Genomic DNA, 27,368 nt, shown 5'->3' with positions numbered 1-27,368 from the left:
ATGGCTGGGCCGCAACAGCAGCAACCCCCTTACCTGCACCTGGCCGAGCTGACGGCGTCCCAGTTCCTGGAGATCTGGAAGCACTTTGACGCAGACGGTCAGTAAAGCTCCCAACTTGTGTGCCCGCTTGCCCCCAGGGGACCTGCGGTGGAGGAAAGAGGGCAAGGAAGTTGCGGGCAGGGGTAAGATTGCCCCAGGGGGTGTTTTGGGTGCAGGGCCTGCTGAGGTCGGGGTCTGGAGTTTGGGAGACACCTGGCTGCCCTGATGACAACCGCCCGCAAGTTTTCTTCCCTGACAGAGACGACAGAGCCCACCGGCTTTTGCAGCCTCATTCTGGGCAAGTTGGGGCTTTCCCAGAGGGGAGGCCTGGGCTGGCAAGGCTCCCCATGACTCCCCCTGCCGTCTTATCTTCCCCGCCTTTCTCTTCAAGGTAACATCCTGCCTTCAGCTGCGGCAGCCACAGGTCTCAGACGCCCACTCATTTCTTCCCTCAAGTTCCCCTTTTGTTGAATACCAGGTTGGCCCCGTGGGGTCCTGGGGACTGGGGCAAACTGGGGGGTCCTGAAGGGACACTCTTGGCCTCCCCAGCCCGTCCGGTGGGAGGAGTGGAGAGGGCATCCAGGCAGTGAGCATCCCCTAGGTTTCCTCTGCCCACGTTCCATCCCTCACAGGCATTCAGGTCCCACTCACAGGGTGTGGTGGGAGGCAAGCTTGGGGTGCCAGCCTGACATGTTTCCTCATGGTGATAATCTTGGGTGCTTTGGGTGACTCCTTCCTTCTCTGGGTCGGGGGAGGCACAATCTTAAATGCCTCAGTGACCCACCCTCTGCTCTGTGTGGTCTTGACATTTACTCACCCAAAAATCGAGGGCTGGACTGAACGACCTTTGGAAGTTGGCTCTAAGGACTGGGATTCCAAGGGTCTATGATGGCCTGACTCAGGCATAAAGGGAGCCCACCCCCACCCCGTTTTAGAGGCTTCTGATATCACTAGAGACTTTTTCTCCACCACTCCAAAAAATTAAGTGATCTGACTTCCTTCTCAGAGGTCCTGGCTGGGGTGGGCATCCGAAACGTTCTGGCACCTCGGACCACTGGCAGGGTGTTTATCCTGGGATTGAGAGCGAGGGGCATGGAAACCAGGGGGAGGATCAGGTGGAGACTCCCTCCGTTCTTCTCCCACTCCTTCCTCACCTCGGCAGGGCGGGCATAAAGGTGGCTAAACAGAGGCCCTCGGCCCAGAGTGCTGTGGAGAGGCAGGGGTTAATGGGTATGATAACGAATGAAGTTTTGTTCCTTTGGAGCAAACTGAGAATCTGGGGGTGCAGAGGACTGGGCATGTGACACCTGGATTAGGACGGTGATCCGCCTATGAAGTACTAAAGGAGGTGGGTAGATTGTTGAATCTGTGAAATGGGGCTAAGGAGGGGTTGTATTTCCAATCCCTGGCTGGTACCATAAAACTCCCTTGGGGGAAAGGGCTATAAAAAGATTGCAGCCTCTCTGTATTCTAGGTGACACGCGCACTCCCTAAGGCTTCTCCTGCCAGTTTATCTGCACCAGAGACTTGCATGATTCAAGGAAAGTTACCAAGGGCCAAGGTTATACCACAGGCCTCCTGCCAGATGAGTCAGCTATAAACAGAGGACTCCACAGTTCTGTTCTCCCCCAGTTCTCACGGGGCCAACCAAGACTGCTCTTGATAATCATGCAAGTCCTCACATTTGTCTGAGACTTTGTACTTTTCAAAACACAATCACACCTTGAGTCCTGCACAGTGAGGCAGTGGGCAGACCATGATTCTCCTTGGGCAGATGAGGGAACAGACACAAAGTGTGACTTCTCTGAGGTCATGTAGCGAGGTGACGGCGGCACTGGTTCCTGGCCAGCGCTTAATTCCCCGACTCTGGTTTCTGGACACCTGCTTTCCCTCCTGATCCAGCCTCAGAGGTGATGGGCAGTCCCTTTAATACTAGAAAGGGGTCCTACGGCTGGAGCATAGCTAAGCTAGCATGAGGCCAAAGAGTCTTTTTTTTTTTTTTTGCGGTACGCGGGCCTCTTACTGTCGCGGCCTATCCCGTTGCGGGGCACAGGCTCCGGACGCGCAGGCTCAGCGGCCATGGCTCACGGGCCCAGCCTCTCCGCGGCACGTGGGATCCTCCCAGACCGGGGCACGAACCCGTGTCCCCTGCATCAGCAGGCGGACTCTCAACCACTGCGCCACCAGGGAAGCCTGCCAAAGAGTCTTTAAAGACCCCCAAAACCATCGTACCTCTGGTACAGTGTGAAAGGGGAGCTAGATTGCTTCTTGGTTCCTTGTCCCCCTCGGCATCCTATTGCCCTCTCTGGTCTCCACTTCAGGGAAGTCCCAAGGAGGGACCATGGACCTAACAGAGAAGGAAAGCAAAAAGGATTAGAATACCAGAGATGGCGCAGAAGGCGATTTAGGAAAATGAGGCTATAGCCAAATTGAAATTCGACTAAAGGACCCAGAATTAAGCTGTGGGTCACCTTGCTCTGGACCTTCCGTACCTGTCCCCTTCTGAACTCCCATGGCTGCCAGGGAGCTTCTCCCTCACTGCTGAGGTGCTCCCTGCCCTGGCTGGGCCTCCTCTTACTAACTCTGGCTTCTGTTTTTATCTTGGGGGTTTTACCCCGACTCTAAGAGTCCCCCTGCCGCTCACAGAGTGAAAGAGCTCCAGGAGGACTCTCCACGGCTCACCAGGTCCCCGGGGTGAGCTCTCTGGAGCCCAATTAGTCCCAGCTACCACGGAGGGGGAGCACCGACCCACCCCACCCCTCCTGGACTCTAGTAAACAGAGACTAGGAGTCTGCAGAGAAGCTGGATTCCGAGGACAGTGGGGAAGAGGCAGGGAATCTGACCCTCCTAACTCAGCCCATTTCTAGTGAGGAGGAAGAGCCGTCATCCTGGTGACTTTGCCCAAAGAATTAGATTATCTTCAAAATTATCATCAGCCTTGCGGTGGAGAAAGGAAGGAGCAGGTGTCTGAAGAGGGGGAAACTGGGACTCAAAGAGGCAACGTTCTTTTCACAAGATCACACAGCCAAGTGAGAGGGTAGGGGGACCCAGGAATCCTCTCCTAGTCCCCCCCACTCCTCCTCAGTGGTCAGCCAAGGTCATGCCCTTGGAAGCGTTCAGGTATCATCTCTCAAAAGCAGAGGAAGGGAAGACAGCAGCCGAGTGCACCCTATGAGCTAGGTTGGGGCTGGATCTCTTCCACATAACATCCCCATGCTCTGAGTGACCCTTACGTGCCCTACATGACTGAGTCCACCGTTCTGTTGTTTCCTGGTCACTTCTTGGTCAGAAACGTTCTCAGTTTGCAAGATCCAGGCTTCAGAGGGATGCCCAGCTCAGGGCTCACGCTGGCCTCTCTTTGTGGTTCTGACCACACGGCCGCCAGGCTCCTCCTCTGCTGACGATCAGTACGAGGGCCGTGGGGAGCCAAGTTCTGCCCTTGGCCTTTGCTACCCTTTGGAAGCAACTGCAAGTGTAGGGATATTTTCTCTCCCAGAGGCCAGCAGACGTTCACAGGACAACGCAGGGAATCCCACTCACTCCAAGAATCAACCTACGTGGATATACTTGTACATATACATAAAGTTATGTGAACAAGGGGGCCTAGTATCAAGTTCTTTGGGATACTGAAATTTTAAGAATGTGCTTCCCTAGGGAACAGAAAAATAAATCCTGCTAATCTCTACAGTGGAATATTATGCAACCAATGGGATTGAGATGGGGCTTTTGTACTGACATGGAAAAGTGTCCAAGATGTATTATGGAGATTTTTTAAAATTACGGCAGGACACTATTACAGTATGAGCCCATTTTTACTATTAATGAAACAAGTATGCTGGAAAATATTTGAAAGACAATAATAATAGTGGTCCTCTCTACAGAGTCGATGATGTAAAGTTGAAAGGTATTTTCTTTAACTTTACAAGTAAATTTCTGTAGTGTTTTACAAGAGCATGTGTTTCTTGTGTAATCAGCAAAACAATAAATATTCAAGAAGAAAATAATTTTATGGGCACCCCCCTCCCCCCAAAAGAAATACATATATATCTCCAGGTGTGGGCATCTGCCCAGAGTTTTCTAGGCCTTTGTCTGCCTCCAGATGGCCCTAGTGATGCCGGAGGCTCTCAAAGCCTTGCACAGGGACTGAGCCTTGTTCCATATGGGTGTGGCCCTGAGGACTCTGAAAATGAATGACAGGAAGGACCACCAAGAACTGAGGAAGGCCCTGTGCAGTCTGCCCTCCTCTCTCCTCCTACACCCAGTAGTAGTAACGGAAGCATCCTCCAAACCCATCCCCCAATCGGGACACTGGCCAGACAGAGAGTGCTCAGGCAGGCCCTCAGTCACTGAGGAGCTTGTGTCCCTGGTAGGGGAAGCAGAAGAAAGCTGAACAACAGCGCCTCTCGGAGGTGGAGAGAGGCCTGGGCAGCTTGCACTGGAATTCTAAATGACAAAAGTCTTTTGGAATACTGAAAAGAAGACCTCTATGTATAAAATAGATAACTAATGAGAACGTACTGTATAGCACAGGGAACTCTATGCAATGCTCTGTGGTGACCTAAATGGGAAGGAAATCTAAAAGAGAGGGGATATATGTATACATATAACTGATTCACTTTGCTACACAGCAGAAACTAACACAACAATAAAAATTAATAATAATAAAAGACCTGCCCCAAAAGGGTTACAGAATATCTGGTATATATTAAGCATTTACACAAATCCTACGGATGTTACTATGCAATACAGCTGTGCTGTTCATAAGATAATTACAGGATTTATAAAAATGATTGCTTCTTGGAGCAATAAAGGCAAAGGGGTCTGGTGCTGGGAGGGAGCCAAAGCTGTCTGAGGGCAGCTTTCTTTTAACCCTGTGGGCATTTCTCTGTGGGGTCCGTGTGTCCTGTTTAGGCCTGATGTCAGGATTTGGGGTTCTTTGGGAACAGCCTCCTGCCCCACCTGGGGTAAGCCCTAGGAATAAGTCCCCCATCCCACCTCCGCTTTCACCCCCAAATTCCCCACTTGTTTTGCCAACAGTGCCCTTCGGTGTGGATGTCCGCGGCATGCCAGCTGCGGACATCATCCGTGAGGCCCTCATGCCCCATGGCCCAGCCAGCCGATGGGGGAGGCAGCTGTGTCTGAGAGCTGGGGCTCCCCAGGGAGGCAGCTGCGGGGACGTTTTCACAAACAGGGACACTCCAGCCTCGCCTCGCCTCACGTGGGCGGCCACCAGTGATCCCGTGTCCCTGCCCTACTCGCCTTGTTTATTCCCCTTTGACTTCAGTGGTTTCACTACCTGAGCCCCTGAGGGAGGTTTCCAGGGCTGATGAGGCCCCTCAGGGGAATCCCTCCCAATACCCAGGGAGCCAGAATTAACAGAGCAGGCGGAGGCTCTTCAAGAACTGAGCCTTGGGCTTCCCTGGTGGCGCAGTGGTTGGGAGTCCGCCTGCCGATGCAGGGAACACGGGTTTGTGCCTCGGTCCGGAAAGATCCCACATGCCACGGAGCGGCTGGGCCCGTGAGCCGTGGCCACTGAGCCTGCGCGTCCGGAGCCTGTGCTCCGCAACGGGAGAGGCCACAGCACTGAGAGGCCTGCGTACCGCAAAAAAAATTAAAAAAAAAAAAAAAAACTGAGCCTCTCCAGCTCTGGACCTGGTGGCTGTTCTGGAGGATTGCATCAGATCCCGCCTTTGTCCCGCAGGTCCCAGCTGGGGCCTCTGGCTTAGGCCCTCTCCCCCTCCTCTCTGGCTCTCGGCTGCCTCACCTCCTCTCTCGCCCAATCTGCCCCATCCTTCTGGCCTCCTCCACACCGGGAACTGGCCCAGCATTAGGCTGCCAGATGTCCACAGGTTCGGGGGACCCAGCCCAGCTCCAGAGCCTCTGTTCCAGAAGCAGCTCTGCCCAGAAACACAGATTAAAAGTCAAGTGTCTAAACATTCATCCAGTAGCAGTTTGCACTGGGGTTTTCCCCCCAGGAGCCTCTGGGAGATGTGTGTGTGTGTGTGTGTGTGTGTGTGACTGACAAAGAGAGAAACCAAAACAAGATAGAGATATGGACAGAGATCGTCCCTGGGGTGAACAGAAGGAAAACAGGCTGTTAGCTGTGGTTCAGTTTCTTTCCTCTCAAACTCCTCTCGAACACGAGGTCGATAACACCCGTCTGTTTACCTGGTAGCGGCCTGAAGACCAGCTGGGGCCGGGAGGGGAGAGCTCTTTGTAAATGGTGAGCACCATGCAAAGTAATATTTATATTGGTGCAGAGCCTGAGGAAGTCAATTTCTTGCCGCAAAGGGTGGCGTTTGTCCCAGAGGAACTCAGGCTGGAGGGTAGAGGGCTATTGGTCCTTCCATACATTTGAACTCCGGACAGACAGCCAGGAGGCCTGGCTTCATGAACGCTTTCTTGTGCAGGTAATGAGGAGTCTAGAACTGCATAATGCCCCTCCTTGATTTCCTTAAACTCCGCAACACAGAATAATACAGATTGGTGAGCACCACGCCCTAGGCCTGTGCTTCTCAAACTTGAGCGCGCAGGAGACTGGTTCAAGCGCAGATTTCTGGGCCTCACTCCTAACAATTCTGATTCAGCTGGTCTGGGGTTGGTCCGAGAATTTGCATTTATAACAAGCTTGCAGGTGATACTGACACCGTCAGGGTGCAACCACTCTTTGAATAGTGCTAGTCTAGGCCCCTCTTGTCAAAAGAGGTGCCATCACTTGTCAAAATGAGACCCCGGTCTAACATCTCGGGCTTCACACCAGCCCCCCACCTCAACCTTGAATGTGAAGCCAAAGGTGCCGTCTCTCTAGGGAGAAGATGCTCATGTTCAAAAGCAGTGGTTGTGCTTTGAAATGTTCCTGCTCCTATGTTGTTAAAATGCAGATTCTGGTCAGCAGGTCTGGGGTGGGGCCTGGGATTCTGCCTTTCTAACAAGCTCCCAGGTAATTCCAAAGTTCCTGGTCCACAGACCACACTTTGAATGACAAGCCCTCATACTCCAGACCCACCAAATTAAAATCTCCATTTTAACACGCTCCCCAGGTAATTCTTCATACCTTAAAATTTGAGACAGGTCGCACTAAAGCAGTCCTTAATCCTTACTGCACATCAGAATCATCTGGCGAGCTCTGAAAACATGCCCACGAGACACCCTCACCCCATCAATTAAATCAGGAGCTCTGGGGGTAAGGCCCAGGCAGTGGTACACTTTGAAAAGCCTCCCAGGTGCTTCTAATACATAGCCTGGGCTGAGAATCAGGACTCTGAGGCTGCAGTCATGCTGGAACTCTTTGGGCTGAAGGGTTTACAGCCATGGATTGGTTCGGAAGACCTTAAGAGCACAGAGTGTAAAAATGATGCCTTCCATGTATGTGAGACTTTACATTTTCCAGAATGCTTTCACCACCTTCTCTTGTATGGCTGTCACAATGGTTCTATGAAGTAAAAAAAAAAAAAAAAAAAAAAAAGCATAAATAGTTATACCCATTTTAGAGATCAAGAAACTGAGGTTCAGAAAGATTGACTTGCTCGACATCGCATGGACAGTCACAGAGCTGGTGGTAGACTTATGACCCTTAATCGGGCTCCTCTTACCTGTTCAGCTCTCAGAAAATCTGTACGCACAAGTCTCAGTGAGAAACAGGCCTCTTTCCACTGTGAGGCAGGGGCATTCTTTGGTCAAGGTGTTCCAAGTGTCTGTGGTCAGATTAATTCTAAAGAAGTGTCTCACTTCAAAATTTGGGGAAACTGAGGCACCATGGTGGTGAAGAATGGTCGCAAGCCCAGAATAAGGACGGATGCGGGGTCCCCGGCTCCTCCCATCCCCCTCCCTAATATTCACAGGTTGCGGTTTGATACGGGGAAGTCAGGAGGGATGGTTGCTATGGTAACCACATCCTTATCGATGCCCATCCACATGAGATGTGCGCGGTGGCCGGTAGCCCCACCCCCCTATAAGACGGGCATAGAAAAAGCACACCACTTGCCCAGCGCTGAAGTCTTCCCCGGAAGGAGGCAGGCCAGCCTCTCCTCTCCTCCCACTTCGTGTAACAGGTGCCTCCCGCGTGATGGTTAGGGGGTTGCTCTGAGGGAAGCCAAAGGAGCGAAGACCTTCTCCTCCAGTGCTGGAGGATGCCCCGGCTGGGCCCTGCAGCCCCTGCCTATCTAATCTCTGCTCACCCTCTCCCTTCAGCTGGTAGATTCCTGCTATTCTTGTCTGGCTGCCTCACCCCCGTAGACCATTAAATGCTCTCGGGGAACAGGCCCATATCTAAACTTGGCTATAGTTCCCACAACATTGAACGGTTGTTCAGTTCAAAAAAATAAAGGCTTGTGGAATTGAACAACATTTCTGTCCCTTTGCACAGAGCAAGGTGGTACTGTAATTCCCAGTGTAGCAAGAGGGCTTTCTTCCCACAGGGGCACTGGCCCCCACTCCCTGCCTTTGCTAGTAGCTGGGGCTTCTCAGCGAGGCCTTCCCTGCCCACCCTGTCCAAGTAGCCCTCATAGATACTTCAGCCACCTCCTAATACACTCACAAAACAGACTCATACTCACTGACTCAGGTGTCCACCCAGCCCTGGCCCGGGCCCAGCTCTGAGGCCTCTGGTACTTCGAACCCCAGCACATGCTCACAATGTGAGCTCCACCCCTGCCCCCCACCCCCTGGCCCCTCCAACCCCAGCCCCTGCTCCTGGACCCAGAGCTGAGCTCAGCTTCCTGCCTGAGAAATGGAAGAATAGACAGATCACGGCAGGGAGCGGCCAGCGAGAGAAAGAGGACTTGTTCCTCCAACTCAGTGGCACTGTCAACTGGACCACTGCCTTTTTGTCTACAAAGCCCTTCCTCCCTCCCTCCCTCCCTCCTCACTCCCCCTGCTGCCACTGTCCAGCTCTCCCAAGAAGCTTTCAGAACATCCTAGAAGAAAGATGACCACTCTAGCCTAGGGGGAAAAAGGGAACTCAAGTCTCATCTCTCCCCACCACGCGCCCCCACCCCGGCCTGCAATTACAATCATATCTTTTCCCTGCAGATAAAAATCCTTAATTTATCTCACATGATTCCTCCATACACTATGTATTGTGGCATCTTCTCCACTAGAGAGCGCCACTAGGATTATTCATTCCTAATCTAAATTCTCAGGGGACACTAGTGGGGGAGGCTAGGAAGAACACACACCCCGACTCCCACATCACCCTCCAGCCTCCCAAAGCCCCAACCAAGGCCAGGCTAAATACTTCTTTTTTATTCTCTTTGTTTAGTTTGTAACTCCATTTGCCCTTGAAGCAAGCTACCATCTCCCTTTCCTGTTCAAGTTGAATATTCTCTATGGGAACCTTGCTCACTGCTTTAGATCAGATTTGGACCTTGACTTTTGGTCAGTGGTTTCCAAACCTTGCTATATACATGGAAATTACCTGGGGAGCTTTTTTAAAAATCACGATGTTTAGTTCATACCCCAAACCAATTACATCAGAATGTCTGGGGATGGGAGCCAGACATCCACATTTTTTTAAAGATTCTAGGAGATTCCCATTCACAGCAGTCTGGGGAGCACTGCCTTAGACCTGTCTGATTTCCCACCCACAAATGATTCCTCCCCATCACAGACAGACCAGGGAGCTTGGCCATGGACTCAGCTCGCCCCGGTCTCTAGGTCTTTTGGGTTCAGTGGTGAAAAACCTAAAGGACTTCTTACTACGTACGTGATCTTGCAAGTCAGGCCTTGACCTTGGGACCTGGTCCCGATAATGGCACTTTTCACCCAAATTCATTCCCGATTTTTATACAAGTTCTGGTAATTGAACTCAAACAATAGTAACATTTACACTGCACCCGTAACGGACTGAGTGACAGGCTTTACATGCAAAAATCCCATTTAATTACCCATTTTGCAGATGACATGGGTTAAATAACTTTCCCAAAGCCATACAGCTCGTAAGTACAGCAGAACCAGGATTTGAATCTACCTGCACAGACCTCAGAGCCCCCTCTCTTCATTACTGTGGAGTGGGTTGCCTCCCATATGCTTGATCCCTGTGACCACCTCTCAGGTGCCCCCATCCCTGCTTTTCTCTTGCCACTCTTCCCTTCTGCATTAGTTTCCTGGAGCTGCCGTGACAAAGTACGACAAACTGGGTGGCTTAAAACAACAGCAATGGATTTTCTTACAGTTCTGGAGGCTAGAGTCCAAAATCAAGGTGTTGGCAGGATTGGTTCCAGGTTCTGAGGGGTAATGTGTTCCATGTCCCTCTCCTGGCCTCTGGTAGTTGCTAGCAATTCACAGTGCCCCTTAGCTTGGAGATGCATCACTCCAATCCCTGCCTCTGTCTTCATGTGGCCTTCTTCCTGGTGTGTCTTTGTGTCTTCACTTGGCCTTCTTATAAGGACACCAGTCATTGGATTTAGGGCCCACCCTAATCTAGTATGACCTCATCTTAACTAATTACATATGCAAAGACCCTATTTCCAAATAAGGTCACATCCTGAGCTCCAGAGGGACATGGATTCTGGGGGGACACTTTTTTTTAATTAGAAAGTCTACCTTATTATTATTATTTTTTTGGCTGCACCGAGCGGCTTGTGGGATCTTAGTTCCCTGACCAGGGATTGAACCCGTGCCCCCTGCAGTGGAAGCACGGAGTCTGAACCGCTGGACCACAAGGGAAGTCCCTGGGGGACACTCTTCAACTCAGTACACCCTCCTACCCCAAAGACCCAAGTTCTGCCTCTGACCTCATTCACCCTACTGACCAGGGCTTGCCACCTGCTGACAAATCTCGAGGCTGATGACCTGTTGTCCCCTGTCAGATCTGCAGCTCCTGCTGCTTGCCCAGCTGGCTACGGACAGACAGCTCCCAGCTCCCTCTGCCAGCATGGCCCCCACACTGGTCCCTCCCAGTCTCTGACTACTAAATGTATATCACAAAGGCAACACCGTTATTAATCTTGGATCTCTATGGTTGCAAATGGCCAGAGGGCAGGACCCACATCCCTAACAGTCCAGGGCTGGCCCAGACACCTGCTTGACCAGTGAGGAGAACAAGTTCTCAACAAAGCCCCCCATTTCCCCACCCCCATCCACCATAAGTTTTACTACTTAGCTCTGAGGTTCATTGCTTTTTTCCTTTGCTATTTTTGCAGGAAATGGGTATATTGAAGGTAAAGAGCTAGAAAACTTTTTCCAAGAACTGGAGAAGGCAAGAAAAGGCTCTGGCATGGTAAGCCCAGACCCCTCGCCCGTTGTTTGGAATTTTCTGTCATCCTGACCATGGCTTTGAGCATTGTCTGTCTTAGGTCATACATTCCATCAGCAGCCTGACATCTCTGGTCTTGACCCTCAGAGTTTTTCTTTTATCTGGAATGATTTTAAACATTGAAATACTCCCTTAAAAGAGTACCTTACCTCACTATCTCTGGGTGTCTGGGATTGAGGGGTGTTCATGGGTACCGCGGGTTGATAAACTGCCCAAAACTGCAAAAGTTTGTGTCTGCGTCTGTGTGTATAAAAAGTATTTTTTCCTAGGGAAGAGTCCATAGCCTACCTAATATGCTCAGAGGGGTCATGACTCAAGACTGGATGCCTAGGGCTTCCCTGGTGGCGCAGTGGTTGAGAGTCCGCCTGCCGATGCAGGGGACACGGGTTCGTGCCCCGGTCAGGGAAGATCCCACATGCCGCGGAGCAGCTGGGCCCGTGAGCCATGGCCGCTGAGCCTGCGCGTCTGGAGCCTGTGCTCCGCAATGGGAGAGGCCACAACAGTGAGAGGCCCACGTACCACAAAACAAACAAACAAAAGATTGGATGCCTAGAGGGTTTCAAGTGCCTTTATTCAAGACTGGAGTTTCTCAGCCTCGGCACTAAGAACATTCGAGGTAGACAAGTCTTTGTCACGGGGGGCTGTCCATGGCATTGCAGGATCATTAGCAGCATCCCTGGCCTCTACCCATGACATGCTAGCAGCACCCCTCCAACTTGTGACAATCAAACACGCCTCCGGACATTGCTAAACGTCCCCTGCAGGGGATGCAGAATCGTCCCCACTAGAGAACCACTGTTCTAGACCAACCAAGGTTGGAACCTCAGCAAGGACCTAGAGGAAAGTGGAGGATTGCTCCAAACCAGCATCTGAGCCAGATCGTACTGGCTCATGTGTGCAGGTGTCAGACCGCCCTTCATGGCCTGAAGTGACTGCAAATCCTGTCCCAGGCCCTTAAGGCAGGCACATTGTTTCCCCACGTGCCAACCTGGCATGACTGACTTCACTAAAGCCTTTTGGGGCAACGTCTGAAATACTGAAAAGGTAAGGTGATTGGAGCTAGTCTGTTGTGATTCCCATGCCTGGTTCTCGAATATATGGAGTCAGACCAACTCCCTCCCCACCAGCTCCTGCGGGTCCTTTGGTCGGGGCGGGGGTAGTCTCTCTACTCTCCCCTGCTGCGTGTCTGTTGGCCAATCCACTGCTTATTAGCAAGTCTTCATGGAGCGCTTTGGGAGATGAGTCACAAATCCACTGGTGAACACCTGGTTCAGAGCTCGTCAGCGCGCCCTGGTGAGGAAGATGTCCAAGTGATGGGCTTAAGTGATGGAGGTGATTCATGGGTTTGTTTATCAACAGTCCCCCGTCACCCCTCATTACTAGGATAGTGAAGCCCTGATCACAGAAAACACAGGCTTCACAACTGGTTCTGGGATCGTGGGGTAGATGGAGGAATGTGTTTTTACAAAGTGCTTCAAATCTGAAATCCTTCTCTTAGTCACTCCCTTCCTCAGATGGCATCAGGGGTGATTTTCAAGTCTGTCAACAACATTCTCAACTAACATCACCCCGGACTGGATCTCAGAGCAGCTGTTCTGTGGTAGAAAAAATACTGGCCTTGGAAACAAGAGTCATGAGTTCAAATTCTGGCGATACTAGCTGGTGACCTCAGGAGAAGTCACGTCATCTCAGCCCCCGTTTGTGTGTAAAATGGACAGGCTACTAACATCATGGGGACTGTTGTGGAAAGCAAACAAGATGGCCACATTTGTGATAAGGGCCTAGGCTCATTCCAGGCACATTTGTAGATGTAACGCAATAAATATTGATAAACAAATACATATGGGCAAATTGAGACCAGTCCAAAAGGTAAAAAACAAAAGACTCTAAGAATTGGTAGAATTTTCCTTTGCCCAATCCTAGGAAACACACAACCCACTAGAAAGCCGTTAGAGAAGCGAAGAGGCTTCAGATGCCAAGATGATTCATCACTGATTAGGGATAAAGAAGAGCTCACTAATGCAAACACTTAACAAGCAGCACCCCAAGCGAAGAGAAACTCTGAGAACTTCAAGAGAACCTTAGACTTAAGTTAGGCGGTGATGGCCCAACAGAACTTTTGAAGTTCTTTGCCTTTTTAGTAGTCACATTCATCTAGTGGACTATTTAAATGACCTCTCAACTATATAGACTTTCCCATCACATTCTTCCTAGCCTAAAATCAGAGTGAAAAGCATTGTAGAATTTCCAGTTAGTCTTTAAAGAAGAAAATGAGCGATCACCTTTGCTCTGGTGGAGTGTCTAGAACTTATTGGGGGCCCCTACAATAGGTTGGGCTTATTAGAAGCTGCCTAAATGAAATGTTGGGGCCTGAGTTCTCACATCTGAGTGATGGAAATAAGTCCTCACCCTTCTGATAGACTTATGGTTTAATCCATCTCAAATCTATCTTATGGTTTAATCCATCTCAAAGGCAGACGGGCATGTTTACTTATGTGGTACAGAGCACATCCATATGTTCTGTTTCCCTTTGAAAATAATGTGATTGAGCCTCAAAGAAGAGAACACTTAGGGCTTCCCTGGTGGCGCAGTGGTTAAGAGCCGCCTGCCAATGCAGGAGACACAGGTCTGAGCCCTGGTCCAGGAGGATCCCACATGCTGTGGAGCAACTAAGCCCATGCGCCACAGGTACTGAGCCTGCACTCTAGAGCGCACGAGCCACAACTACTGAGCCCACGTGCCACAACTACTGAAGGCCGTGCTCCTGGGGCCCGTGCTCCGCAGCAGGAGAGGCCACTGCAATGGGAGGCCCATGCACCGCGGCAAAGAGCGGCCCCCGCTCGCTGCAACTGGAGAGGGCTCGCGCGCAGCAACGAAGACCCAACGCAGACAGAAATAAATAAATTAATAAATAAATAATAAATTTAAAAAAGAGAGAGAACACAGATTTGGAGGAACCCTAAAAACGGAAAGGGTGCAACCCTGATTACTCAGAGCATTGGTTCAACCTGGTTCCATGCCTGCCTATTTGGGGTGCAGAATGATTCCCCACCATTGCTGCACCAAGAGGGTGAGAGATCAACGGTTCGCGGGGGACCCAGCAGCAAAATCAGCACCCTTTGTCTTTCTGCAGGTGTCCAAGAGTGACAACTTTGGGGAGAAGATGAAAGAATTCATGCAGAAGTATGACAAGAACGCAGATGGGAAAATCGAGATGGCAGAGGTGAGTCCTAGTATCCTGCTAAGAGCTACGCGGGAAGGACCGTCGGTTGCCTGTGCCTCTCCCATGCACAAGAGTCCTTCTAGGGATCCGAGTGAGGTGGTGGTCTTGAAGCCCCGCCTTCCCCCCCCCCCGCCCCCCCGCCGCCGCACTTAGGCTTGTCAAAGAGAACAGATGGAGCTTTTCCTTTGACTCAAAAGGAACGAGGAAGCAACAAACATTGGCCCTAAGAAAGGGATGAAGACTTTTAATGCTCTCAGGGTCCAACGGGTACTATAAATGTGTGGTGAGCTCAGTTTAAGACAGAAGAGAGGGTGAAGTTTGCAGAACAGGAGTTTGCCTGTGACTCAAGCATGCTGGGAGCAAAGAGGGGAAGGCCATTGTGGGGAAGGGGGGCAGCCAACAGTGTTTGCAGCACAAGAGTACTTGCAGTTTTTTAAAAATCGGATTTGTTGTGGTATAATTTACATATAATAAGCAGTATTGATTTGAAGTGTAAAATTCCATGAGTTTAGACAGTTGTATACAGCCATGTAATCACCACCACAATCAAAATACGGCATCTCCATCACCCCCAAAATGTTCCTCTGTCTGGTCAGGCCATCCTGCACTAGCAGCCACCAATCTCAGATTAGTTTGCATTTTCTAGAATTATATATATGGAATCATCTATTAAGTATTCTTTTGAGTCTGGATACTTGGTGTTTTAAAGTGGCACCACTTTCTGTCCCTCCAGCTGCTCATACCCAAAGGTTTGGGGGGTGACCCAGAAGCGCTTCTCAGAACATCCTTCCCCTTTGAAGGGCTGCCAGCCCCTGTTCTCAAGGAAGGAAGCAAAATGGAGCAAAATGTGACTCCCGTGCTGCCTTGCCACTGGCTGTTTTCCATCCTACCAGCAGGAAAGTCTGTTTGCTTCCTGGCAGGGCTCTCCATAATGTTACTGTTGCTCTCTGATCCCCACAGCTGGCGCAGATCTTGCCGACCGAGGAGAACTTCCTTCTGTGCTTCAGGCAGCATGTGGGCTCCAGCACCGAGTTTATGGAGGTGAGACCAAGGCGCTGCCTTCTCTCTTGCACGTCGGGGCCTGCCTTTCTCTCGTGTTCAGAGCCAGGCCTACCCAATGCCTGGGAATGGTCCCTGGAAGACACTAAACCCCCTTTGAGTAGCTCAACTACTCAAAATGTGATCCATGGACCAGGAGCATCCATGTCACCACCACCTGGGTGCTTGTTAGAAATGCAGAGTCCCTGACCCACTGAATCAAAATCTACATTTTAGCAAGATCCCCAGGTGACGTGTGTGCACGTTAAAGTGTGGGGAATAAGGTGAGAGGTAAGCTTGGGTAAAGTACCTTTGGAAAATAATGTGTACACACCACTTCCCATTTGGGTATTTGCCATAGATATTTGCATATTACAAGCTCTGAGAAATCCTGCAGTAAAGAGACCTATTTCACTTGGTTTGCCTCCAGAATCTTTCATATTTTCTTCTCACTCAATAGCATTAGTGTTCCTGGAATTCAGAGTTCCAAGGAGCATTCTTGAGAAGGATGGATTTAGGTACCATTCTAAAACTGAAAAAGCCCAGTGAGAATTCCAGTTTCCAGTATCTTCCAGGTTTGGTCTTTGACTGTAGTCTGGGCTTCACTGTCCCATCTTTAAAATGGATGTTGCCATCTTTGCAGTAGCAATTCTTTGAGATCCTCATGGGAAATAGGACATCCAAACTCAAGTGCCTTTTGAGTAATATGCAACTGATAGATTGAACCATGTGAAATTGCTCATATTTAACCATTCTTTATTTACAAAAATTGGAAATTCCATACAGTTTAACCAAATATATTACTAATCCTGATGTCCAGCAAACTACCAGTTATTTTTCTGCTATTTTTCTGGGGCTCTGCACCCTAGCCATTCAATGTATGTGTCCCTCAAGGTGAAATTCAACCCATACCCCCCCACACACACAACACACACACACAGTGCCTGCTGTGATAAATAATGACTAGCCTTCAACACAACTCCAGTCGCCATTTGTCATGTTAAATCCATTTCTAGCCACCGGTAATCCCCTGTCCCTGATTCACTGCTTAAAAATGACTGGAGAGCTAGTCCAGAAACACACATGGCAGTGAGTTCCCCACACAGATAGAAAGTCAGTTAGAAATAATGGATTCTTAGGGCAGAAGATTCATTTTTTTAAGTGGTAGCTTGCCTAAGCATCAGATATGGATTTAATATTATTGTGCTTTAAAGGATTTTCTCCAGTTTTTTCACGATGGCAAAATTCCCTAAGCTGGTCATTGACATGCTGGATTCTGTTCTTAGTCCCCCCCTTGCCTGTCTAGGAGGAAAAGTCCGCATATACATAGCACTTGTCAGGGTGCTGCTTTTGTGTCAGTTTTTCTGTCTGTAGAAAAGGGAGCGTTTATACTTGATTACTCCTTTCCTGATAGGGAGGCGGCCAGAGATTGGCCTCCCTTCCACCTATGATCAGGAAAATGGGGGTGACAGCTTGCAGGGAACAGAGATGCTTAAAGAGGAGGGGAAGGAAACCCTCTCTAAATCATCAGTGGTTTCTCTCTGTGTAGTTGACATGGTTCCATATTTTACCTGCCTTTATCCTTTAAGCCCCAGCATAACTACTGAGCCAACGCCACCCCCCTCCCCAGGTTTCCCGGGACCCCATCATCCTACAGGACCATCCCCTCCTGGGGTTGTCCATTCGTTCCACCTTTATCAGCTGGAAACATGAAATGGCCCTTCTGTTGCCCTGAAAGGTTTTGTGCTGTCAGATGCTTCCATCCCACTGCCCATCACAACATTTTAATTTCTAACGTTAGTGACACCTCAGGATTTCTTTGAGATTTCACAAAGCCCAGGTATCTTGAACTCTTTTCCTTGAATGGGAAGAGAATAATGACCATACTTTGTGATGGCTGAACACAAAGTACTGGATGGGAAGAGAAGTCCAGCATGAGAGCGTAGAGCTGGGGGTGGATCCAAGGAGGGAAGGAGGGAGGGAGGGAGGGAGGGAGGGAGGTCAGACCTGCTAGGATGATCTCACTCTGAAAGCAGCTGGCTGCTTTGCTTTCTGGGAGGACTGGGGTCCCTTCAGGTTAACCTCCCCTGAGGCAATTTAGGGGGTGTCTGCCTTTTTCTCCCAGTCAAGACTCAACCTAGATGAACTAAATTCCAATACACTAAAGGCATGCAGGTGGTTGGTGAAGTCATATTTGAAAATCTGCACCTATTTCTTTGTGCTTACTCAAGGGCAGGCTTTCGGAGCATGGGAAGGAATATTTTGATGGAGCCGGGCATTTTCTTTCCCCAAAGAAAGAACTCTCCCCTAATCAAAAATCATTTACCCAAGTTGTATGTAGAATAAATCTACCTTTTTATTGGGACTTGCTCATATCTCATAACTTTTTTAAAATATCAGATCCAATTTTTTGAGCCACTACTATACCATGAGAATTACACAGCCTAGTTTGCTGGTATGGAAGAAAGATCCTAAAATATCTATACTTTCTCACACTCCTCACACTAAAAGGGGGACATGCCATCAACAGACGAATGTGTGGTACATATATATAATGAAATATTACTCAGCCATAAAAGAGGAATGAAATAATGCCATTTGCAGCTACATGGATGGAGCGAGAGATTATCATACTAAGAGAAGTAAGTCAGAAAGAGAAAGACAAATACCATATGATATCACTGATATGTGGAATCTAAAATATGACACAAATGAACTTATCTACGAAATAGAAATGGATTCACAGATATAGAGAACAGACTTGTGGCTGCCAAGGGGGAGGTGGGGTGGGGGAAGGATGGACTGGGAGTTTGGGACTAGCAGATGCAAACTATTATATATAGAATGGATAAACAACAAGGTCCTGCTGTATAGCACAGGGAACTATATTCAATATTCTGTGATAAACCATAATGGAAAAAATATATATATATGCGTGTGTGTGTGTATATATATATATATTTCTGAATCGCTTTGCTGTACACCAGAAACTAACACAACATTGTAAATCAACCACAATAAAAAATTTTTTTTAAGTGGGGGACATGATGTGGAGAAGTTGAGAAGACAGGAGATCAAATTTGGGGAAAGAATTAGCACCTGCTGACTCTCAGAAAATCAAGTGTTGCTGGTGTCTAGCTGTGCTGTTTGGAGCTGAGGGAGAAGGGAATAAAAATCAAGAAAACTTGGAAGAAAATCTAAGAACTGTGATCAGGCACCAAAATAGACCAAAGATTAGGGAAACAGGGTTCTCTGGGCCTTTTGTCACAGATACACCCACTCTCACCCCCCACCATGGTATTCCCTCCTCCCCACAAGATAGATTGGGTTAAATACTGGGGTTTCAGGACAGTTGCATTCAGGACCAGATTTTTTCAGGACCATTGTATTAGTTAACTATCGCTGTGTGACAAATTACCCCCCCAAATTTACCAGCCTAAGGCAACAAACATTTATTATCTCTCAGTTTCTGTGGTTGGAAATTTGGTAACAGCTCAGCCAAGTGGCTCTGGTTCAGAGTCAAGATGTCAGCTGGGCTGCAGTCATCTGAAGGCTTGACTGGAGCTGGAAGATGTACTTCCAAGATGGTACACTCACGTGGCTGTTGGCAAGGGGCCTCAGTTCCTCACTACATGAGCCTTTCTATAGGGCTGCTTGAGTGTCCTTATGACGTGGCATCTGGCTTCCTCCAGAGTGAGTGATCAAAGAGAACAAGAAGGAAGCCTCAATGTCTTTATGACCTAGGCTTGGAAGCCACACACTGCCATATCTGCCGTGTTCTATTCATTAGAAGTGAGTCACTAAGTTCAGTCCACATTCAAGGAGAGGGAAACTAGGGAGGTGAAGAATTGGTGGACATTTTAAAACCATTCCAACTGTTTTTCCTTGTTTCTCCTGTGTGATGTCTGCTCCTGCTCAGATGGCCAGAACAGAGAGGAAGGAGGTGGTCAGACCCGTATCACCTGCTGAAGCTCTGCTTCTCTTTGATCCCCCAGATGCTGTGGTCAGCAGGCAGTTCTCTGGTCCCTCATAGGGACCCAATTCATGTACTGAGTAACTGGGACTCGGATCAGAGCCCAGAACCAGTATGGAACAAGATCCAGTGATGGACCGATTGTCTAGGCCTAGATCACATGCCCACCTCTGGAGATGGAGCAGCCCCTCTTGAACCGTGTGGACTGAGCATGAGAGAGGGGTGGTTTCCTAAAAAAAAGGGGGGCGATGCTTTTTATCAGAAAGATGGGGGGGCCTCCCTGGTGGCGCAAGTGGTTGAGAGTCCGCCTGCCGATGCAGGGGATACGGGTTCGTGCCCCGGTCTGGGAGGATCCCATATGCCGCGGAGCGGCTGGGCCCGTGAGCCATGGCCGCTGAGCCTGCGCGTCCGGAGCCTGCACGTCCGGAGCCTGTGCTCCGCAACGGGGGAGGCCACAACAGTGAGAGGCCCGCATACCGCAAAAAAAAAAAAAAAAAAAAGAAAGATGGGGGAGTGGGCTTGGGATAGTCTAAACACACTGATTACACTACCAATTCTGTTCCACCTTCAGACAGGGCTGCCATATGCATCATGGTGGAGGGGTAGAGGATGCAGTACACTGAGGAGTAACCAAAGCCTGCTTCTGCCCTTCCAGAGGGTTCCTACCCTTGCTCCCAACTCCCACGCAGAGAATGAGAAGCTTCCAGAACAGTAAAAGGACACCCAATACACCCACAGCAAAAATGGGATCCAACAGATCACAGTGCTAGTCCTGGTAAAAAAATCTGCCTGGTTAACACCTTAGAAAGCCACAACCCTGCTTACAAGATGATCCTGAAGCCAGTTACAGTAAGGAGACCTTGTCCCAGCAGGGTCTGTTTCTTCTCTATGTGACCTTGGCCAAGACACTTTCCCTTATTTCTTCATCTGCGACATGGAAGGGACTGGTCTAGACCATCTGCATGTCCCCAACTCACTGTAATATTCTTGAATATCAAGACCCGGCCTGGCCCGTTAAAGGAAGATGGAGGGAAGCTTCTAGGTGTGGATAAATCTTTGTGAATAGGTTGACATTCCCATTGCAGGCCTGGCGGAAGTATGACACAGACAGAAGCGGCTACATCGAAGCCAACGAGCTCAAGGTAAGATGAGCCTCGGAGAGGGCATGGAGGGCACAGAGAATGGGCCTGAGACCAAAGTCGTGGTGGGTTGAAGGAACCTGGGGAGGGAGGAGAGGGTGGGTGAGGAATTTGGGTGTGTGGTCTGCTGTGGGATACTCAGGCCCGGCTCTGAATGGTTGGACATGTTCAGCCATGTGAAATCAGCAACACAGAGCTGTAGGAGTTCAACCAGTTCACATTCCTCTGCATGTCAGTGCCCAGGACAGGCATCCTCAAGGCATCCAGCAGTTTGGCCTTCTCGCTTGCACGTCTACACCTAAATTCCTCTGGACCCAAGGAGCCCCAGGCACTGCTTAGCATGTGTCCTGGGCTCTCTGAGGAGCCAGAGCCAGTTTCTCCTGCCTGGCCTATGGGGTGAGGTTACATCCAGCAGCTCCCTCCCCCTCAGGGTCACTCCACAAGCACTAAGGGATGAGGGAATTGTGAGGGCTGCAAGCTATGCAGATGACGGGCCCCGGAAAGCAGTGTTGAGTGACTGTCTGAAGGAACAGGTAAGTGAGTCAGGGACAGACAGCCTGAACTGGGAGCTCTGAAGAGGACTTTGGTATTCCAGGGATTCCTGTCTGACCTGCTGAAGAAGGCGAACCGACCATATGATGAACCTAAGCTCCAAGAGTACACCCAAACCATAGTGAGTGGCTGAAAGTATCCCTCCTCCCCAGGGGTGCAGGACATGGGCCCCAAATCAGTGGGATTTGGGGTTTGTGGGGTCGTTAGTTGGCTGATTCTTCAGGTCCAGAAGAAGTGACTCCCAGTGGCAGCCAGCAAGAGGGATGCTAGTTCATGGGCCCAGCACCCTCTCTCTTGAGGTCCCCACTCAGCCAAATGCTCCTGGGACAGTGTAAGACTGGAGCATGTTTCCATGGCAGCCTCCACAGCTCCAGGGGAGGATAAACTTGGAGAGCGTGGGCCTGTGGTGCTGGTCTGCTGTCTTCTGCGGCCCTGTCCCTGAGAAAGGGGGAGGGGAGCCATGGCCAAGCCCCTGCTATCTCCCCAGTGACCGATTCAGCCCATGCTGGTCCCTGCCACCAGGTGACCTCAGAGGACGCATGAGCATACTCCCCCATCCTCCTTCCTCTCCAGTACAGGGGATGGCAGGCCAAGGTCCCACATGAGAGAAAGTCAAAGCAAATAACCCAGGCACCACTTTCTGTCCCCAACAGCTACGGATGTTTGACTTGAACGGGGATGGCAAACTGGGCCTCTCGGAGATGTCCCGGTAAGTGCCTGCCCTCACTCACCCCAGCATCACTTTTCACAAGATCCCTGCAGATCATCCCTGTGCTACCGTCCCTATCGCCAAGATCAATCCGTGGAGAAGGTGACAGGTCAGGTGCCCTGAAGCACAAATCAAAGTTAGATCAAATCATGATCATCATCACCTCAATGTCCCGTCTCCCTCTTTTTAGACTTTCCACTGACACCTGATTATTACGTGCTCAGAGCTTGTTTCCATAACTACAGATGCTCCTTCTGCATCCCCTCCCCCCAGGTCCGGGTTGTTCTTGCTTCTGCGCTGTCTCCTAATCGCTGCTCTTAACATTCTCTTTCCAGACTCTTGCCTGTACAGGAAAACTTCCTGCTTAAATTTCAGGTAAAATAGCCTCTTTGCTTTTCTTCAATTCCTCCCTTCCCCTCATCCCTCTGAGCTCACCCTTCCTCAGCACGCACACACACACACACATACACACACACACACACACTCTGCAGGGCTTTGGCTTCTGTCTTTAATACCTTGGGCCTTCCAGGGCATGAAGCTGACCTCGGAGGAGTTCAACGCAATCTTCACATTTTACGACAAGGTAAGACAGAGGACGGTGTTGATGGAAAAGCAGGAGGCCCGTTCTAGCCCCCCCTCCCCCCCCACCCCACCAGAATGGCTCGCCTTGGTCCTTGGGCGTAAACAAGCTGTCGGAGCAGCAATCTGAGCCATGCAGTTTCTTCCTGTCCCTTTGGATTCCCTGCAGCATCTTCTGCTATGTGAGAAGATAAATGTCCTTCAGTGTGTGGCCTGTGGGACCCAAGGTTTTGGTTCCTTAAAAGTACAGGAGAGAATAGCTCATGGAAGAGGGTTATGCCTGGAACTAGAGTGTGATTACATTGTTGGTACCCAAAGAGAGGAGGTGCTCAGTACTGCTCCCCTGGTGCCAGGTCATAATCTGGCTGTCTTCCTAGGAAGTGGGGAGTGAGAGGCCCTCTGTACCAATGTCGCCCCTCCCTCAGCTGCCCCTGTGTGGGTGACTCCAGTGGTTTTCCTTAGCACTGTAGGCTTGGGGGTAAACTTTAAATAGCCTGTGTTCATCCTGACATCTTATTGTGGGATTCGACACCCAGGGAGTTAGCGAAATGCTTCTTGAACCTCACTTACAATGTCAGTGCAAATGAAAAACACCAGAAGGGAAGGTTACCAACAGTTTGCCCTGGACCCACCCGTTCCTGCAGTGACTGGTAAAGTCAGAAGTGACACGTTATTTGGGCACCTCTTTTGCTCAGAGTAAAGACCATGAGCAAAGCTAGACTCTGGCCGGGGGTCGTGGGGCCTGAGTTCTGAGGCTCCGTGCTGACCCTCTGCTCCCCGCCAGGATGGAAGTGGCTACATTGATGAGAATGAGCTGGACGCCCTCCTGAAGGATTTGTATGAGAAAAACAAGAAGGTGAGCGGCTGAGCCCGGAGGTGGGGTGCTGTCCTGGAGGTGGGATGGGGGCGGGAAGGAAGGCCGAGGAGTGTGTTTTGCTTCTCTTTGATCACCCCCTAACAAGGCAACGGCAGTTTTTTGGTTTGGTTTTTTTCTGGTTGAATTGATAGGTCGTTTGTTTTGTTTTGTTTTTTGCGGTACGCGGGCCTCTCACTGTTGTGGCCTCTCCCACTGCGGAGCACAGGCTCCGGACGCGCAGGCCCAGCGGCCATGGCTCACAGGCCCAGCCGCTGCACGGCATGTGGGATCCTCCCGGACCGGGGCACGAACCCGTGTCCCCTGCATCGGCAGGCGGACTCTCAACCACTGCGCCACCAGGAAAGCCTTTTTTTTTTTTAATACACATAAAAAAGTTTGCCATCGTAACCATTTTTAAGTACAGTTCAGTGGCATTAACTACATTCACAATGTTGTGCAACTGGCACCACCATCCAGCACTTGTTCATCTTCCCAGAATGAAACTCCGTAGCCATTAAACAATAACTCCCCCTTGCTGCCTGCCCCGGGCCACTGGCACTCATCATTCTACTTCCTCTGTGCATCTCACTGCTCTAGATACTTCATATAAGTGAGATCATACAGTATTTGTCTTTCTGTGTGTGGCTTATTTCACTCAGCGTAACATCTTCAAGGTTCATCCATGTTGTAGCACATGTCGGAAATTCCTTCCTTTTTAAGGCTCAGTAACATTCCATGGTGTGTCTATCCCACATTTTATCTGTCCATTCACAGGCAGACACTTGGGTTTCTTCCACCTGCTGGCTGATGTAAAGCAGCTACGAGGCCATGGCAGTTTTGATGTGGCCCAGTTCTTGGAAGTGCCAGCCACATGGCGAACAAAAAAGACTTTTTTACAGGAACCGGGAGATGAGTCTTGGCAGCATTTTCCTCCACCTCCTGCAAAATGTCTTTCTCTGAGAAAACGGTTTTGCTGCTTTCTTTAATTAGATGAGGAACGCTCTATAATTCCTTGCGTTGTCTAACTGCCTGGGCGGTCAGGCTAGAGCTAAATATAATGCTCAATTTCAGGGCAAAAAATTCATCACAGCCTCTGAGTCTGTCTCCCTTTCCAACTGCCTTCCGACTTCTTTATCCTGAATATCATCCTTCATTTCTTTCACCCTAAATTTATTTTTTTGCTTTACACTACCTACAATTGCTTTTTGAAAGAGGCAGAAAACAAATTATAAGCAAATACTTCCTAGGAAGAAAGGAAGTACTCACCAAGTGTTTGAACTCGGCAGACTTTTTCCTGGCACCAAACTCTAGGAGAAAATTATTTGTGCATCCTTATGTGTCCAAGGAATGTTGCTCATCGTAATGGAAAATATCTTTAACTGTAATTGTATTAATGAGGCATGATTATTCTCCATATGACCCTGCTTTATGCCTGAGGCTGATAGGCCTTGAAGGCAGGCATTAAATCTTGGGAGAGACCCGAATTTCCTGATCATCATCTAACTAGGCTCTTTCTTGATTACCACAAAAGACAACTCATATGGCTACACAGCTTGACTCGAGATGTGGAAACAAAAAAGAGTCAGGTGTTGGGGCTAGGAAACAACTCTGAAGGTTAGAGAACAAGGATATTAATAAAATTATTTACCCGGGAGCCTTCCACCTGTACTAAGCTCCAGATTTAGCACATGGGGATTGAGTGAATGAATCAGTAGAGAGAGCTGCATGCTTGTAAATAACAGCCCCTGAGTTGGGAGGGGAATGGGCATTTTTAGGTAAGCCCACATGGCAGATGCATATGCCTTTTTTTTTTTTTTTTTTTTTTGCTGTACGCGGGCCTCTCACTGCTGTGGCCCCTCCCGTTGCGGAGCACAGGCTCCGGACACACAGGCTCCGCGGCCATGGCTCGCGGGCCCAGCCGCTCCGCGGCATGTGGGATCCTCCGGGATCGGGGCACGAACCCGTGTCCCCTGCATCGGCAGGCGGACTCTCAACCACTGCGCCACCAGGGAGGCCCGCATATGCCTTTTTTAAAAAATTATTTATTATTTATTTATTTTTGGCTGTGTTGGGTCTTCGCTGCTGCATGCAGGCTTTCTCTAGTTGCGGCGAGCGGGGTCTACTCTTCATTGCCGTGCGCAGGCTTCTCATTGCAATGGCTTCTCTTGCTGCAGAGCACAGGATCTAGGCGCACGGGCTTCAGTAGTTGTGGCACGCGGGTTCAGTAGTTGTGGCGCGCAGGCTCAGTAGTTGTAGCACACGGGCTTCGTTGCTCCGTGGCATGTGGGATCTTCCCGGACCAGGGCTCAAACCCGTGTCCCCTGCATTGGCAGGCGGATTCTTTACCACTGCGCCACCAGGGAAGTCCGCATATGCCATTTTGATGGTGCCTGCCGGGACGGTGATTCGGTTTCTGAGCAGATTAATGTCTGAGGCTCCTGTGGGACAGGATGATGGGCTCAAACTTTGACATTTCCTAGCAGTCCTAAGACAGTTGCAACTTGCTGAAGCCATCCTCAGCTTCAAGCAATACTTCTAGACACAGAAAGTAAGCAGCCCCCCCGTCCATTCTGCTAAAACTCTTGATGCCACACTAAACTGGAGGGTTTTGTCAAGCTCAGGCTTGATAAATGGGGTCACTTCCTTAGCTCCTAATTGAGTGGTAGGTTGCTCAGGCACACCCTGGTGTTATGGACTAGGTGACATTTTTTCCAGAAACTTCACAACTTTAGTGAAGATGCCCCTCAAAGCTAGAGATGCTTGCAAAGTGCCTTGGGGCTGGGTGGTGGCACAAACCCAGGAATCAGTAACGTGAGGGGATGTCACCAAACGATGCAATAAAAGACTGACCTTGGAGCACTGAGGACAGGTGAGCCAAGTAAAGAATTACGCAGGGGACTAAGACTCTTTATGGCTGTAGAGTCGGTCCCATCCTTTAGCCAATACCTTAGTCTTTACACCTCAATTTTCTCATTAGCTGAATGGAGATAATGACCCATCAGCCTGGAAGGGGAACTATTTAAAAAAAAAAAAAAAAAGATCTGCCGACATGTTCAATACAAAAGGAGGAGGAGGAGGAAGAGGAAGGAGGGAGGGAAAGAAAAAGGCAGTTGTTTAGTGATTTTCCAATGTTGATGATGACTTTGCTCTATTTCAGAACTTTCGGCTATTTCCATCCAAAGCAACACAAGGCATGTGGGCTGTTGGTGTTCTGTCAATGTTGGCCTCCATTTTATATGAGACTCTGGGCATATGTTTGTGGGTCACCTGGCTTAGTGCCCCTCAAGGCCACAAGGAGCCAGTGAACAAGCAGTAGGCTGGTAGGCTTGCTGCTGGAGGAGAAAGGAGTTAGAATCCCTTGTTTCACTGGGTGAGGCTTTTAGGGAAGCGTGATCCAAGGGGCCTGAAGACAAAACCAGGGAGTTCTCCTGGCATTCTCCTCCTCACCAGCAGATTGAGTAAATGGAGGCTCACTGAGGTAGAGGAATTTAGAGAAGCTATGCGTATAGATAACGACTGTCATCAACAGCTACTGTTTGGAGTGCATGCTGTGTGTCAGGTACTGTGCTAAGTATTGTTTACATTCATTTCCTCATGTAATCATCATAACACCTCAATGAGGCAGGCTCATTACTGTACCCATTTTACAGATGAGGCAGCTGAGACTCAGAAAAGGTTGAATACTTTCCCCAAAGCAATGCAGCCAGTCAGTGAAAGGGAGAGTGTTTTTCATCCAGGGCTTTCTGACTCCCAAGGCCCATGCTTTGTGTGCCTCTAAGCTACTTGCACTGAGATGGGATAAGGGAAAGGTTCTGGCTGAATGAACAGCTGGGCCGTGTAGGTGGGGCCGTCCTCTGAGCCTCTTACCCTCTTCCTCTCTGTCTCCTAGGAAATGAACATCCAACAGCTCACCAGCTACAAAAAGAGCATCATGTCCTTGGCCGAGGCGGGGAAGCTCTACCGCAAGGACCTGGAGATTGTCCTCTGCAGTGAGCCCCCCGTGTAA

At 49.7% G+C, this 27,368-nt stretch overlaps 1 protein-coding gene across 1 annotated transcript; it reads left to right on the top strand.

Moving 5' to 3' along the window:
* Positions 1-27,368, top strand: CALB2 (calbindin 2). The gene is made up of 11 exons (XM_060084544.1): positions 1-97; positions 11,181-11,257; positions 14,427-14,516; positions 15,477-15,557; positions 20,613-20,669; positions 21,262-21,339; positions 21,872-21,927; positions 22,263-22,302; positions 22,457-22,510; positions 23,291-23,362; positions 27,252-27,368. The coding sequence occupies exons 1-11, from the start codon at positions 1-3 to the stop codon at positions 27,366-27,368; spliced, it is 819 nt and encodes a 272-aa protein (XP_059940527.1).

The sequence above is a fragment of the Mesoplodon densirostris genome, chromosome 19 (assembly GCF_025265405.1).
Source record: "Mesoplodon densirostris isolate mMesDen1 chromosome 19, mMesDen1 primary haplotype, whole genome shotgun sequence".
In the NCBI taxonomy this organism is placed as follows: Eukaryota; Metazoa; Chordata; class Mammalia; order Artiodactyla; family Ziphiidae; genus Mesoplodon; species Mesoplodon densirostris.
Note: the sequence above shows the minus strand (reverse complement) of the source record. Positions and strands in the feature narration are given on the sequence as shown.

Bases quoted from the DNA above. Each gene is read 5' to 3' on its own strand.
- CALB2 (XM_060084544.1), top strand. From the start codon at position 1: ATGGCTGGGCCGCAACAGCAGCAACCCCCTTACCTGCACCTGGCCGAG. The intron at 20,670-21,261 runs GTAAGATGAGCC...TTGGTATTCCAG, and splicing joins TCGAAGCCAACGAGCTCAAG to GGATTCCTGTCTGACCTGCT. The intron at 21,928-22,262 runs GTAAGTGCCTGC...TTCTCTTTCCAG, and splicing joins GGCCTCTCGGAGATGTCCCG to ACTCTTGCCTGTACAGGAAA.